The following is a 12,394-nucleotide window of genomic DNA, read 5'->3' on the forward strand; positions in this document are numbered from 1 at the left end:
AGCTCCAGGTCTCTTCAAATTCTTCAAAGTATTACACTTTAGAGCTGAAATCTTTGTATAAACTTTCCATATTTAACCTTTAAAAACATTTACAGTCGGCACCTTTTCAAAAGAATATTTTGCCCATACAAATTAATTAAATACTCAAACGGACTTGCCTTTTTATTTTTTCGTCTCTCCTTGGTAGGACCACTCCCAGGTGCAGTTGTCGATGACTCGATGCAAACACCCATTTAATGCTGGACTTTGTCAGCAGACATAGGCTCTAAACCAATATCGCTCTGATACCATGCTCATTTTTATCAATGCACCCATATTGATAGGACTACATAATTGGAGTGAATATGCAGCAAACATCACAAAAGGAGCTATCTTGAGGTTGGCCATCTGTGTACATCCCCGTGCACATCATGTCATAATACAATAACTAACACCATATGCCACTTAACCTTTAACCTTATCATGTTATAGTGGTAACATGTCACTAACCACTAACATTAAGAGTGGTCATATGAGATTGACACATAAGATAGGAACTTGTTTTCCCCTCGAACAATTTGTAATCAGCCCAGATACACCTTTACATCAAAAAATCTAGAACCAAGCCTATTGTATGATATATTGTTCTGTCAGTTTACATGCATTTCTTGTTCAAAGATGCAAGGATCTTGACTAGGATTGAAGGAAAGGGCAAATTCGAACAACATTTCCTTGCCATCTATGACCCTTTTAGATACTGGGCTGGCTGATGTAGCATGAAAGAGGATATCGTTCAGTGGACCTTTCTTTTTAATTTTTCTTATATTTGGGAACCAAAATTGTCTTTTTAACTCAGGTTCAACTTCTTGTTTGAGTGTTATTGCTGTTTACAAAGAACCTAGTAGCAATGAAAGACCTCTTGAAAGTTGACACAATCAAAAGTGCTCTCTAAAAAATGAGAATTTTAAGTTGACCAAGTTTGTTCAAAATCTCATTAACTGATTGGAGAGTAATACAAGTATTCACAGAAGAGCAGCCAACCTCAATCAACCACGATGCCCCAAGTCTAACTGGGGAAGGAGATAGCAAGGGATAACCAACAAGATATAGAACTAGACCTGGATAAGACCATGACCCCATTCCATTATTTGCGAGCTTAAACATTTTCATTTACCCTTTTTTACCACAATATTATTCCTTTTATGCAATCTTTCTTTTACCTGCAATTCTTCACTTTTCTCTTCTTCTAATATTTTATTCATTTTATTGATTTCTCCTTTAAAAAGATATTTGGTCTTGGGACCCATGAACAGAGCTGTTTTACAGTTCATCACTTGATAGTGTTATTATTTTTTACCTTTTCTGGAGCCTACCCACCAGAATTCAAACATAGGTCATCATTAAGATAAGCACTTAAATTTGACATGATATTCATTTATTGAACTTTTAACATGAACCACTGAGGGAAAAGTCCAAACAGTCAGAGAGAAAATTAAGTGTTCACAATTAAAACTCACAAAGTGTATGACATACCTCCATGTTCAAAATTCTTTGTGCTTTCCAATCAACTATTCCTCCAAACATGGTAACTGCCTCTTTGACTGATTCAAACGGTGCTGCAGTGTCTATTTCAGCTCTGTTTATGATCACAGTCTCTTCTGCATGATCATGCTGGGGAGGACCATTTTTCCCTTTTTCAGGCAGCACAGTTACTCTCTGTGTTTGAGAAACACTGGGTTGAGCAGTAACCAGCTCAACGTTATCTACTCCACCACTCTTTGTTTCATTCAGTGATGTGAATGGCTTAGCACTGTCCATCTGAGAATTTTGTACCTCAGTAATGATCTCTTCAATTTTAAGTTGTCTAGTGGCACCCATATCTGTAATATCATGGCTGATAGTTTCAACTCCATCAGATGAATTGGGGATAGAGCCAGGATCAGTATCTGTATTCTGAGATCCATTGATCATTACCTCCTTCAAAGACACATTTTCAAACTCTTTGCTTACATCTGATGGCAATACAGAGCTTGTTTCTGATACTTCCAAAGTATTCCCTTCTGATGATGAAGAAACATCAGGTACTAATGGCGACCCAACATCTACTTCATTTATGTTGCTTTCTTGAGAAGGTAAAGAAGATGAAGGTACAGTGGTCTCAGCCCCTTCCATATCCTGCACATACAGCATTAAATCTTTTTGAAATTTATACATTTTTTTGGAATGAAATCTAACAAGAGAAAAACAAAATCAAGGGAAAGAGAAGTAAAAATTAAAAATTGCAACATGATAATTATAGAAACAAAGGCACACTGGTTTAACAATTCACGTCCCCACTACATAACCATGTGTGTTAAGGAAAAAAAAAATAACAGGCAATAACACATATATCTCAAATGTCAAGCTACCAAACATCTCAAACAAACTAAGAGGGAAACTATTCTAATTATCATATAGTCTATTCAGGTTCTAAACCAAAAAGGATAAAAATCATATCACCTTTTGTAACCTCTAATCAGAAGATTTAGTTTAAAAAATGGCAGAAATACATTACCACTGGTCTATACTCCAAAACCAACCTTAATGACTAGAAAAAGCTGTCAGTAAAATTACCATCGATTAGCTGATCAGCATGTACATAACCTACTGCAATTAAAAGTTTGACCTATCATTCCATTCTGAAATACAGTTCCACATTTCCTCTATACACACTATAGTTTGTCATGTTATTATAAAGAGCTGCTATTCTTGAAGTCAATTTTTGTACATATACCTTGAAAGGAGCTGGTCTAGAATATGTCAGTGAAAAGGGCAGCCAAATCCCTGAGACTGTTTGTCATTGAAAAATGACTAAATACCTCCACTGCAATTTAATTGTTCATGTATGTGTACCTAAGAAAGAATAAGGAAGATCATCATATTTGCCCAATGTGTTAGTTTTTGATGGATATGGTAACATCAAACAAGTGTTCTAGTCTCAGATGATGCTAAGAGGCTAAGGAACACGAGATCTTCAAAATCTAGAAAGAGTTTCGCGAGATAAGATTTGGAAACACCTTAATTGAATTAATTTGCCATATTTAAAATATTTTCTAAATCTAACTAAGGAAAGGCAGTACATTAAAGTTAATTAATTAAGGATGTTCGAGATTGCTCTAGACTCTAGAGACTTCTATTGATGAAGTCTAATTAATCTTAGCCGTCGATGGAGATTAAATCGTGGTCGTCGACACTCCAACAAGAGACTATAAGAGCAGGTTGAAGGGCTTGGACATAGCATCAATGTGATCATTGTGAGCAAGACCGATCGAGCTACCCAGTTTGCAGTTTTCAGTGAGGGTGTAGTTCGAGCTAGGGAAAGAGCATCAGAGAGAGGAGGCAGTAGATATTTGGGAAAAGCAGGATTCCAAAGAGTTTCCCAATGATTTTCTAGTGTCATAGTGACAAGAGAAGGGAGGTCAAATTATTTGCAGAGAGGGCTGCTAAAGCTAGTCCAAATAGCCAGAAACCCGAGTGTGAGTTGTCGGAAGAGGATTTGCTCAGTTGTTGAAGGCCAAATCCAGTTCCAAAATGCAGAGTGAATTCATTTGAGAGGCAATGGGAGGTAGGACGGCTCACCCAGAATCACATTCCAAGTTGTACGAATTTCCCTTTAGCCAATAGTGTGCGTTTCAAGTGGCCAATGCACAAAGTCCGAGCAGGCCAAGGGAGACCGAGTTGATGGCAGAAGGAGATTTTATCTCTAGATATTTTTCAGTGCATTGACAAAGGATACTCAGTTGGGCATCCAATTGTAAATCTCTCAAATTGTTGCATATTAAAATAAACCCTCATCTACTCACCGGTTTTCCCCTCGAGGTTTTTCCAGGGACAATTGTCCAAAAATGACAGTGTCATTTTTATTGTGTGTGCGCTTTTATTTCTCAGTTCCTGTTTTATTCCCACAGCATAATTTTGTTGTGCAGAATTACAATGTGAATTATTCGCTATTTGTCATTAATAATCTAACAGAATACAAATAAACTTTTAAAGTTAGGAGAATAATTTCCAATTGCTGTAGTTCAAGGATTTTTCACACAATGGTACATTACAAAAAAAATGAATACTACAACTCAAAAGCTAACGACATTGACGAGTCCATCTGCATGCTTCCCATATCAATTTCCAAACATAGCAAGAGTTAACCTCCGGTTTGTCTTGATAGTGCTGTAAACTAGCGTCAATATTTATTTACATTTCATGGAATTCTCTACCTAAATGAAGATCACAGTAACTAATTATCAGTCAAGCACAACCCTTATAAGACTCTTGAAGACTAACAAGTCTTCACGAGTCAAATGCTAAAAAAGAGGCCAAGATCCTCCCATAAAACTCAGACCCTCCTAGACTCGTCCAAACTCTTCAAGACCCATGGACACGCATAAGACCCTCATAAGACTCGTATCGGACTTGTGGCAGACCAGTGCAGACCGAAATTTGATTTTTATAAATTTTTCTTTTTTTTTTTTAGACTCGGTGGAGGGAAAGGGAAATGGAGGGAATGAAATGCTTAATAAGCACCTCCCTCCCTCTCATTTCTCATTCACTTGTCATTTGACTCATTTTTCATTCATTGAGTGTTGACTGAAGGAGTTGAGTGACTCCATTGCACAATGAAGAAGCTCTTGCACGATGCTGAAGGAGGCTAAAGGAGGCTTCATCAGACCTAGCTTCATCACAACTGGGTAGGCCTTCATGAAGTTTGATTATTCATTTCAAAAAAAAACTGTTTTCATTTCAAATTTGTTTTGTTTCACTTTCAATTTTTTTTTGTTTCAGTTTCAAATTACAAAAACAACTGCAGCCAAAGGATCTAGATCCAATTTTATTGGATAGTATTGATTTAGAGTCTGGCGGTGTTGTGGAGTATTGATTTAGAGTCTGGCGGTGTTGTGGAGGAGTGTTGGGTCCCTATAATACTAGTGATTACCCCATTACTATTGTAGTTATACCCCTTATTTATATTGTTGTGCCCCTATTACCCCCATATTGTTATTTCTGTGCCCCATAGAATCCCTCTATTGTTATTTTTGTGGCTTTATATTATTATTGTTAGGTCGGCTGGATTATATTGTGACTCCTTAGACTCCTATATATAGAAAGGAGGTTTTGTCATTTATTCATTTATCATCCAAGAATTGTTCATTTATGTAATGTAAAGGAGGTTGCCCCCTCGAAGAGGCTGAATTCTAAGGCGTTGATCTATCTTTTCTATCTTTTCTTGAGCTGGTTTCATAACAAGGAGTCCCCTGATTTGAATTGGCCTGATGAAGAGATTGAAGATCTATCTAGTTTTCCATCTCAAATGGAAACTCCAAATACTCCTGCACACAGTTGTTTCAGCCTTCCCATGTTGGCACTAGCTCTTGAAGGGCTTATTATAGGTGTAGTCGTGCATGAGACTCAAGGTTGTTATGAGACTATGACTTATCATTTATGACATATGTATTTGAATTTTGAACTTGCTGCCATTTTTTATTTTGATTATGGAATCACGATTCCTTTTCCTATTCACTATCTAATTTTTTTGCTTACAAAAGTCGAATATGTTATGTTGTACTATTATAGCTATGAGATGATGTTATAAATTATTGCATATAATGTGGTTTTATAACTTATAAGGATTGGAAATGTCATTAATTTATCTTTTGTGCTTAAAATTTACCATATTATAATTTTTTTCTCCGAGTCTCATACGAGTCGTTCCTAATTCTTATATGAGTCATTCCTGATTCTTATACGAGTCGTCAAGTCAATAGCCAGACAACTCTTATACGAATTTGAGTCGCGCAACATTGCTAATGGTAGAAACTATTTTTAAGTTAACCATGGATGTTGAGCATGGATTTTGTTAGTTGTAAATTCAAGACACTGAGATCAACAGCAATTAAATCATTTAAACAGTACAAGAAAACAACCTAGTATGCACAAATTTCTTCATTGATAGAAGCACAGCATATACATACAAAATCTATGCCTAAACACTAGAATGACATATATGATACCCAATGCCATAATGAATCCAATGTTTTCTATGGAACCTCTATAAAATCTTCATCTAATGCCTCTTCACAATGGTTGAAGCCTTAGGGAAACTACCAACCAACTACCGGCTACGTCATCCTAATCAAACTTGTTAGTTTTTGTAGCATCGGAAGTGTTCTAGTCTTGAAACTTTGAGGAGAGGCTAAAACACAGGAGTTCTCCATAACCCATAAATCGTTTTTGGAAATTCCACCTAAAAATGTCTCAATTAGATTATTAACCAATTTTTAAATTTTTCCTAAATTTAGGAAAACTGGTTAATTAATCAGTATTAATTGAGAAAGGTGAGAATTCTCTAGAAACTCACACAGATCGACTAGGAAATAATCCCATTGATTAAGTTTTAATCTTGGTCGTTGGAGTCAAGAGGTCGATGGGTAGATGGAGAATACACCAATGCAAATACTCAGTGATCTAAACAGTTCGACTTTCAAATGCAAGTGATTCAGCAAGAGAGATCAAGTCAGAGATCGAGTAGCAGGTGGCAGATGAGTGAGGCAGCATTCTAGTGGAGGTTTCCAGAGTCAGAAGGGTCAGTTTGAGGGAGTGTGAATTTGCCCACATAGTGGTTACGCACGCAGCATGCAAAGGAAAATCGATCTAGCCAGAGGAGAGTTTGATTCGGTTGTTGGAGGTCGGGAGAATTTCGAAAGGGGCTAGCGAATCATCTCTAGAGGTTGAGACAGCAGCAGTGACAACAAACAACTGTTTCTGGAGGCAGAGCAAAAGGGCTTGGACAAGGCTTGCACAAAGGCTGGCGCAGGGGCTAAGAGGATGGCCTATAGAGCTCGTTTCGGGAGTCAATTTATGTCGTGGGGAGAGGAAAATTCCTCCCAAGAATTTTGCTAGTGATTCTCTCAGATTGGATCGATAGTTTGGCGTCCAATTTTTTGTACTCAGATTTATTACAACATAACAATAATAAAACCCTCATCCGTTGCACCAGTTTTCCTACATTTGGCTTTTTTGGGGACAATTGTCCAAAAATAATGGTGTCACTTTTATGTGTGTGTGCTAGTATTTCTCAATTTCTAGCGCTTTTATTTTTCTATAGTTTTATGTTGAAAAATTGCAGTGTGATTTATTCGTTATTTGTCGTAGCAAATAAACTGCATAATTATTTTACAGTTAGAACAATAAATTTCCAGTTGCTGCAATTAGACTTGTAAATTTTTACATGGTATCAGAGCGATTTTGATCAAACGGGGAAGCTCAGAAGCAGAGGAAGAAATTCATTATTCAGAGGGAGCAACAAGATGAATTTTTGGGGGTTGTGCAGAGCCTAAGCCAAGCAGCGCGAATTGTTGGGCAGTTCGATTTTTTAGTGCAAGATTGGCAGAAAAATTTGGCTTGTCAGTTCAAGTGATTCCAACAAGTAGAGGGAGCAGAAGTTCAGTATTTTTGCTAGGCAGATTCCTTGTTTGGGCACAGAAGGGTTTTGCAGCAATTGTTAGAGCAGAATTAGTGTCGAGTGGAAGAGAAAGCGCACACACAGAGGGAGATTTCTCTCAGAGGGTTTCTAGCCTAGAAATCCAAAATTCAAGTTGCAACCGACAGTAGCTGCAAGCAAATTTTCTCACTCCAAAAGGGAGTGTGAATAGCAAACTCAGCAATCGAACAGGTGAAAGAGGGAACTTTCCATTTCAGTTTCAAAAATGGCCACAGTTGGGCTTAGAGATTAGGATAGGTTGGAGGGGGCCTCCAACTATATTATCTGGAAGGTCAAGATGTCCTTCCTATTCAACCTGAAGACCTATGCAGATAATGTTGTGGTAGTAATGACTGATGCGGATCAGCTTTGAGAGTACAAGAAAGAGATGGCAAAAACAAAGCAGACGATTCTGGATGGAGTCTGGGACCATATAGCCTCGCATATATCTGGCAAAAACATTGCTAAAAAGAAGTGGGACACTCTCGCTCAACTACATCAAAATCCTTCTAAGTAGCGGAAGATGTTCCTGAAGGAGAAGCTGAGAAACCTCAGGATGTATAAGGGTGAAGACACTGATCCCTTTCTCACCAGAATTCAGAAGATCCAAGATCGGCTTGCTGCAATTGGGGAAGCACCACAGGACAGAGAGCTTGTACGTTTGGCACTAGACAATGTCTCAAAGGACTGGGGGATCTTCGTCCAAGGCATTTTGGGGTGAGATACCCTATCTAAGTGGGAGAAGATGTGGTCAGACTTGCAGCGGGAGGAAGTGAGGGGAGCACTTGTGAAGACCTCCATCAGCAGAAGTAGCAGTAAGGGTTCGAAGGGAGAAAAGGAGGAAGAGAATGTAGCCCTTGCATCAAAGGGTCCTAGTCGACGACAGGGGGAGAAAAAGAAAAAGAAGCACCTATCTAAGGTCAATTGCTTTAGGTGTGTCGAGTTTGGCCACTATAGTACTCAGTGTCCTCTCAAGAAGAAGGACAAGCGGGAGAAGCAAGATTGCGTAGCAGCATCCGCAGAGATAGACAAATTGTCCTCGAGGATAGAGGAATACTTTGTCGTGTTTGCAGCTATACCTCTAGGAGTGAGGTGGGGCGATGTGGAGCTATAGTCCCAAAGTTGTGCAGATTTGGATAGGGTCCATTGAGGTATCTTCCTCATGGATCATTGCCTTGCTACGGGGCCCACAATATTCAATAGCAGGATGGATCACTGTCAGTTGATGCAATCAGATTCCAGAGAGACAGTTGCAAACTAGTTGCAATCAGGCGTTGAGGAGCGCAGAGTAGAGTTGACAGCAGAGTAGGAGGCTCAGCAGCAGAGTCAGCAGCAGCGCAGATTCCCTAGTGGACAGTGTAGTGGCTAGTAGTAGTCAAATACTCAAGAGACATATGCAATATAGAGACAGTTGATTAAGTATTTCAAATGCTTCTCAATTGCAGTGGTTGCATTGGTAGCAGCAACAGATGAGAGGGAGTTGCAGTGCAGATGCAGAGTTGGTAGCAGTATAGTAGTGTCAGCAGCAGCACAGATGCAGTATCATAGTTGTGCAGTAGTTGGTGGGTAGTGGCAGGCAATCACAGTGGCTAGACATCAGCAGACGGTGATGCAGAGACAGGGTGTTGTAGCAATAGTGTGTTGATTTGGGGTAGCATCGGATGTGCTCTAGCCTCGAAAATTGGTGGAGAGGCTAAGGCACATGAGATCTCCAATACCCAGAAATGGTTTGGGCGGATTCTAAACAGTTTGAGAGATATTAAAATAAGTAATATTTTTAATGGAGTCCCCAAGTCTAAACTTAGGGAAAATAAAATATTAATATGAATTAATATAAACTGTGTTAGAAGGGTCCAAAAGTCATGGATCAAGCCAGATCTAATATTAGCCGTTGATTAGGGACTTAATCTCGGCCGTTGAATTGTCAATGAGAAAAGTATAAAAGGAGGCTTGAGGGTCACTTGGACAACACACCGAGTTGATCAAGATTTCCATTTTCTGGGGCAGGGTTTGCTAAGTAAGTCGAAAGAGTGATCAAAGTTGCAGCTGAGGGGCAGTGAATACAGAAGCAAAGAGGCAGAGATAGCACCAGGAGGATCAGCGCATAAGCTGGGAGAGAGGGACCTCGAGCCAACTAGAGGCTCACGCAGAGCCAGCCAAGGCCCACGCAAAGCCAGCCAGGAGCTGCACAGTGCCTCAGAAAGTCAGCATGGGTGACGCAAAGGCTCTAATGGTTGACGCAATGCCACCAGAGGCTGACGCAGGGCAAGCTAGGGTGACGGTGGGCTAAAAAGGGCTAACGCAGTCCCTAGAGGCTGACGTTGGGGATTTCGTGGGGCAGATTAGAGCTGGAAGTTGTCAGAGTGTTTATCTGGGGCTTCAGCTGGAATATCTGCTTCCGAGTAGAGCGGTACTACTGCCGAGATTATTCTCTGTTGGGTGAGACGATTTTGGCACCCAGATTGTATTCAAAACCCTCAGATAGCTACACCAGTTTTCCCGCATTGGGTTTTTCAAGGGACATTGGTCTAAAAACAGCAATGTCACTTGTGTGCTTGTTTTGTTTCCTTCAGTTGATGATCTGTAATGTGTTGAACATGTACTTGTATTTATTTTTAGTATTTACATGGTAAATAACTTGTTAATTAATCAGAACAAGTAGGCAGAAATAAATCAGAAAAGTACATGAAGGGTTTCTAACAGTTAGACTTAGAAATTCCAACATAGTGCAGCACTAGAACACCTTCGTCACTAAGAGGGAGTGTTGGTTTTTCTAGCATCAAAGGTGTTCTAGTCTTGAAAGTTTGAGGAGAGGCTAAAACACATGAGTTCTACATAACCCAAAAATCGTTTTTGAAAATTCCACCTAAAAATGTCTCAATTAGATTATTAACCAATTTTTAAATTCTAAACTTAGGAAAATTGGTTAATTAATCAGTATTAATTTTAATTGAGAAAAGTGAGAATTCTCTAGAAACTCACACGAGTCGACTAGGAAATAATCTCAGCTATTGATTAAGTTTTAATCTTGGCCGTTGGAATACCACAGGGAGATTATAAGAAGAGGTCAATGGGTAGATGGAGAATACACCAGTATAGATACTCAGTGATCTAAACAGTTCGATTTCCAGTGCAAGTGATTCAGCAGGAGAGATCAAGTCGGAGATCAAGTAGCAGGGGGCAGAGGAGTAAGGCAATATTCCGATGGAGGTTTCTAGAGCCGAAAGAGTCAGTTTGAAGGAATGTGAATTTGCCCACAGAGTGGTTGCGCATGCAACACACAAGGCAGTTTGATCTACCCAGAGGAGGGTTCAATTCAGTTGTTGGAAGCCAGGATAATTCCAAAGGGGCTAGCGAATCATCTCCAGAGGCTGAGACAGCAACAGCGACAGCAAACAATAGTTTCTAGAGGCAGAGCAGAAGGGCCTGCACAAAGGTTGACACATGGGCTGAGAGCACAGCCTGTAGAGACAATTTGGGAGTTGATTTCTGTCGTGGGGTGAGGGAAATTCCTCACAAGAATTTTGCCAGTGATTCTCTCAAATTGGATCGCTAGTTTGGAGCCCAAATTTTTGTCTCAGATTTATTGATGCATAATAATAAAACCCTCATATGTTGCACTAGTTTTCCTACATTGGGTTTTTTTGGGGACAATTGTCTAAAAATAAGTGTCATTTTTATGTGTGTGTGCTAGTATTTCTCAATTTCCAACGCTTTTATTTTTCCATAGTTTTATGGTGAAAAATTAAAATGTGATTTATTCGTTATTTGTCGTAGCAAATAAACTGCACAATTAATTTACAGTTAGAAGAATAAATTTCCAGTTGCTGCAATTAGACTTCTAAATTTTCACAAAACTTAGGAGGAACAAATAAAAAGGGCTTAGATTGTAATCAAATGCCAATAACTCTGTATAACATAAAATAAGTTATAGTAGATGACAAAACCTATATGGAAAAAACGAAAATCTTGACAAAACCTTGGACTAACAATGCCTCTGACATTATTCTTAAACATCCTGCGCAAAATTTGTGTTCCCCTACTAAAGTTCTAGACCCCTCGCTGAACTCAGAGATATCTTGCAGCACCAAGGCTTCCACCTATAATGGTGATATCCACTGCTGCATAAAAGATAAAGCTTACTACAATGAGTCTCACATTACCTCCTTTAGCTTCTTCTGCAAACTCTTTCTAGCATCATCCACCACCCCTGCTAGCCTTTGATGTTTCTTCTACTGTGCCAAGTTATCCATTGTAATACTATGTTTCTTTGTCCAATTTCTCTTTCATTGCCTTCTACCAGTAATGTTCTGCAGTTCTTCCTTAGTGACTTACAATCATATGAAGCTTCCTGAATCCTTACTCTATTTTTTCCATTGTTTTTGTTTTTTGTTTCATGTTCTTCCCAAACCTTTTCTCACTGGACATGCACCAACTGTGTATCAGAACTTGAGAAGGAAGAATATTCAGTTGAAAACTACAATATTCCCACCATGAGTTGGACATCCAGGAGGCATCATTGAAAGAAGCAACGCAGATTGACAATGAAATAACAAAAGTTTTTGATATAAAATTAAATAATGAACTTAAGGAAATTAAAAAACCCAAAAGGCCACTACTAAGAAGAATACTCTTAGAATTATTTGCAGATACAATTAAGAACCTGCCATCTCTGGAAAGTGTGAAAATTTATGAATCTAACACATCAGAAACCCCTACTGCATTTTTTGGTTTACTATCTCCTACTTGTTCTTTGCATTGACAAGTTATTTAAATGCATAAATAATGAAGTAAACACAAATGCAACGTTCACAAATATACAGATAAACAACTGAAATAACTGAGACAACACAAGGGACATCGTTAATTTTGGACGATCGTTCCCGGAAAAACCTAATGCAG

General features: G+C 38.8%; 1 protein-coding gene across 3 annotated transcripts in view; it reads right to left on the reverse strand.

Annotated features, from left to right (window-relative positions):
• The window catches only part of WEB1 (WEAK CHLOROPLAST MOVEMENT UNDER BLUE LIGHT-like protein (DUF827)), a 187,715-nt gene that overhangs the window by 76,135 nt on the left and 99,186 nt on the right, over window positions 1-12,394 (reverse strand). For all 3 annotated transcript variants that reach the window (XM_089386048.1, XM_089386050.1, XM_089386049.1), the window contains one exon: window positions 1,513-2,154. In XM_089386048.1, the coding sequence (XP_089242174.1) occupies window positions 1,513-2,154 (642 nt within the window). The remainder of the gene's footprint in view (window positions 1-1,512; window positions 2,155-12,394) is intronic.

Source organism: Pinus tabuliformis, chromosome Q (assembly GCF_031772625.1).
Source record: "Pinus tabuliformis cultivar Carrire ecotype Pingquan chromosome Q, CPIR1, whole genome shotgun sequence".
NCBI lineage: Eukaryota > Viridiplantae > Streptophyta > Pinopsida > Pinales > Pinaceae > Pinus > Pinus tabuliformis.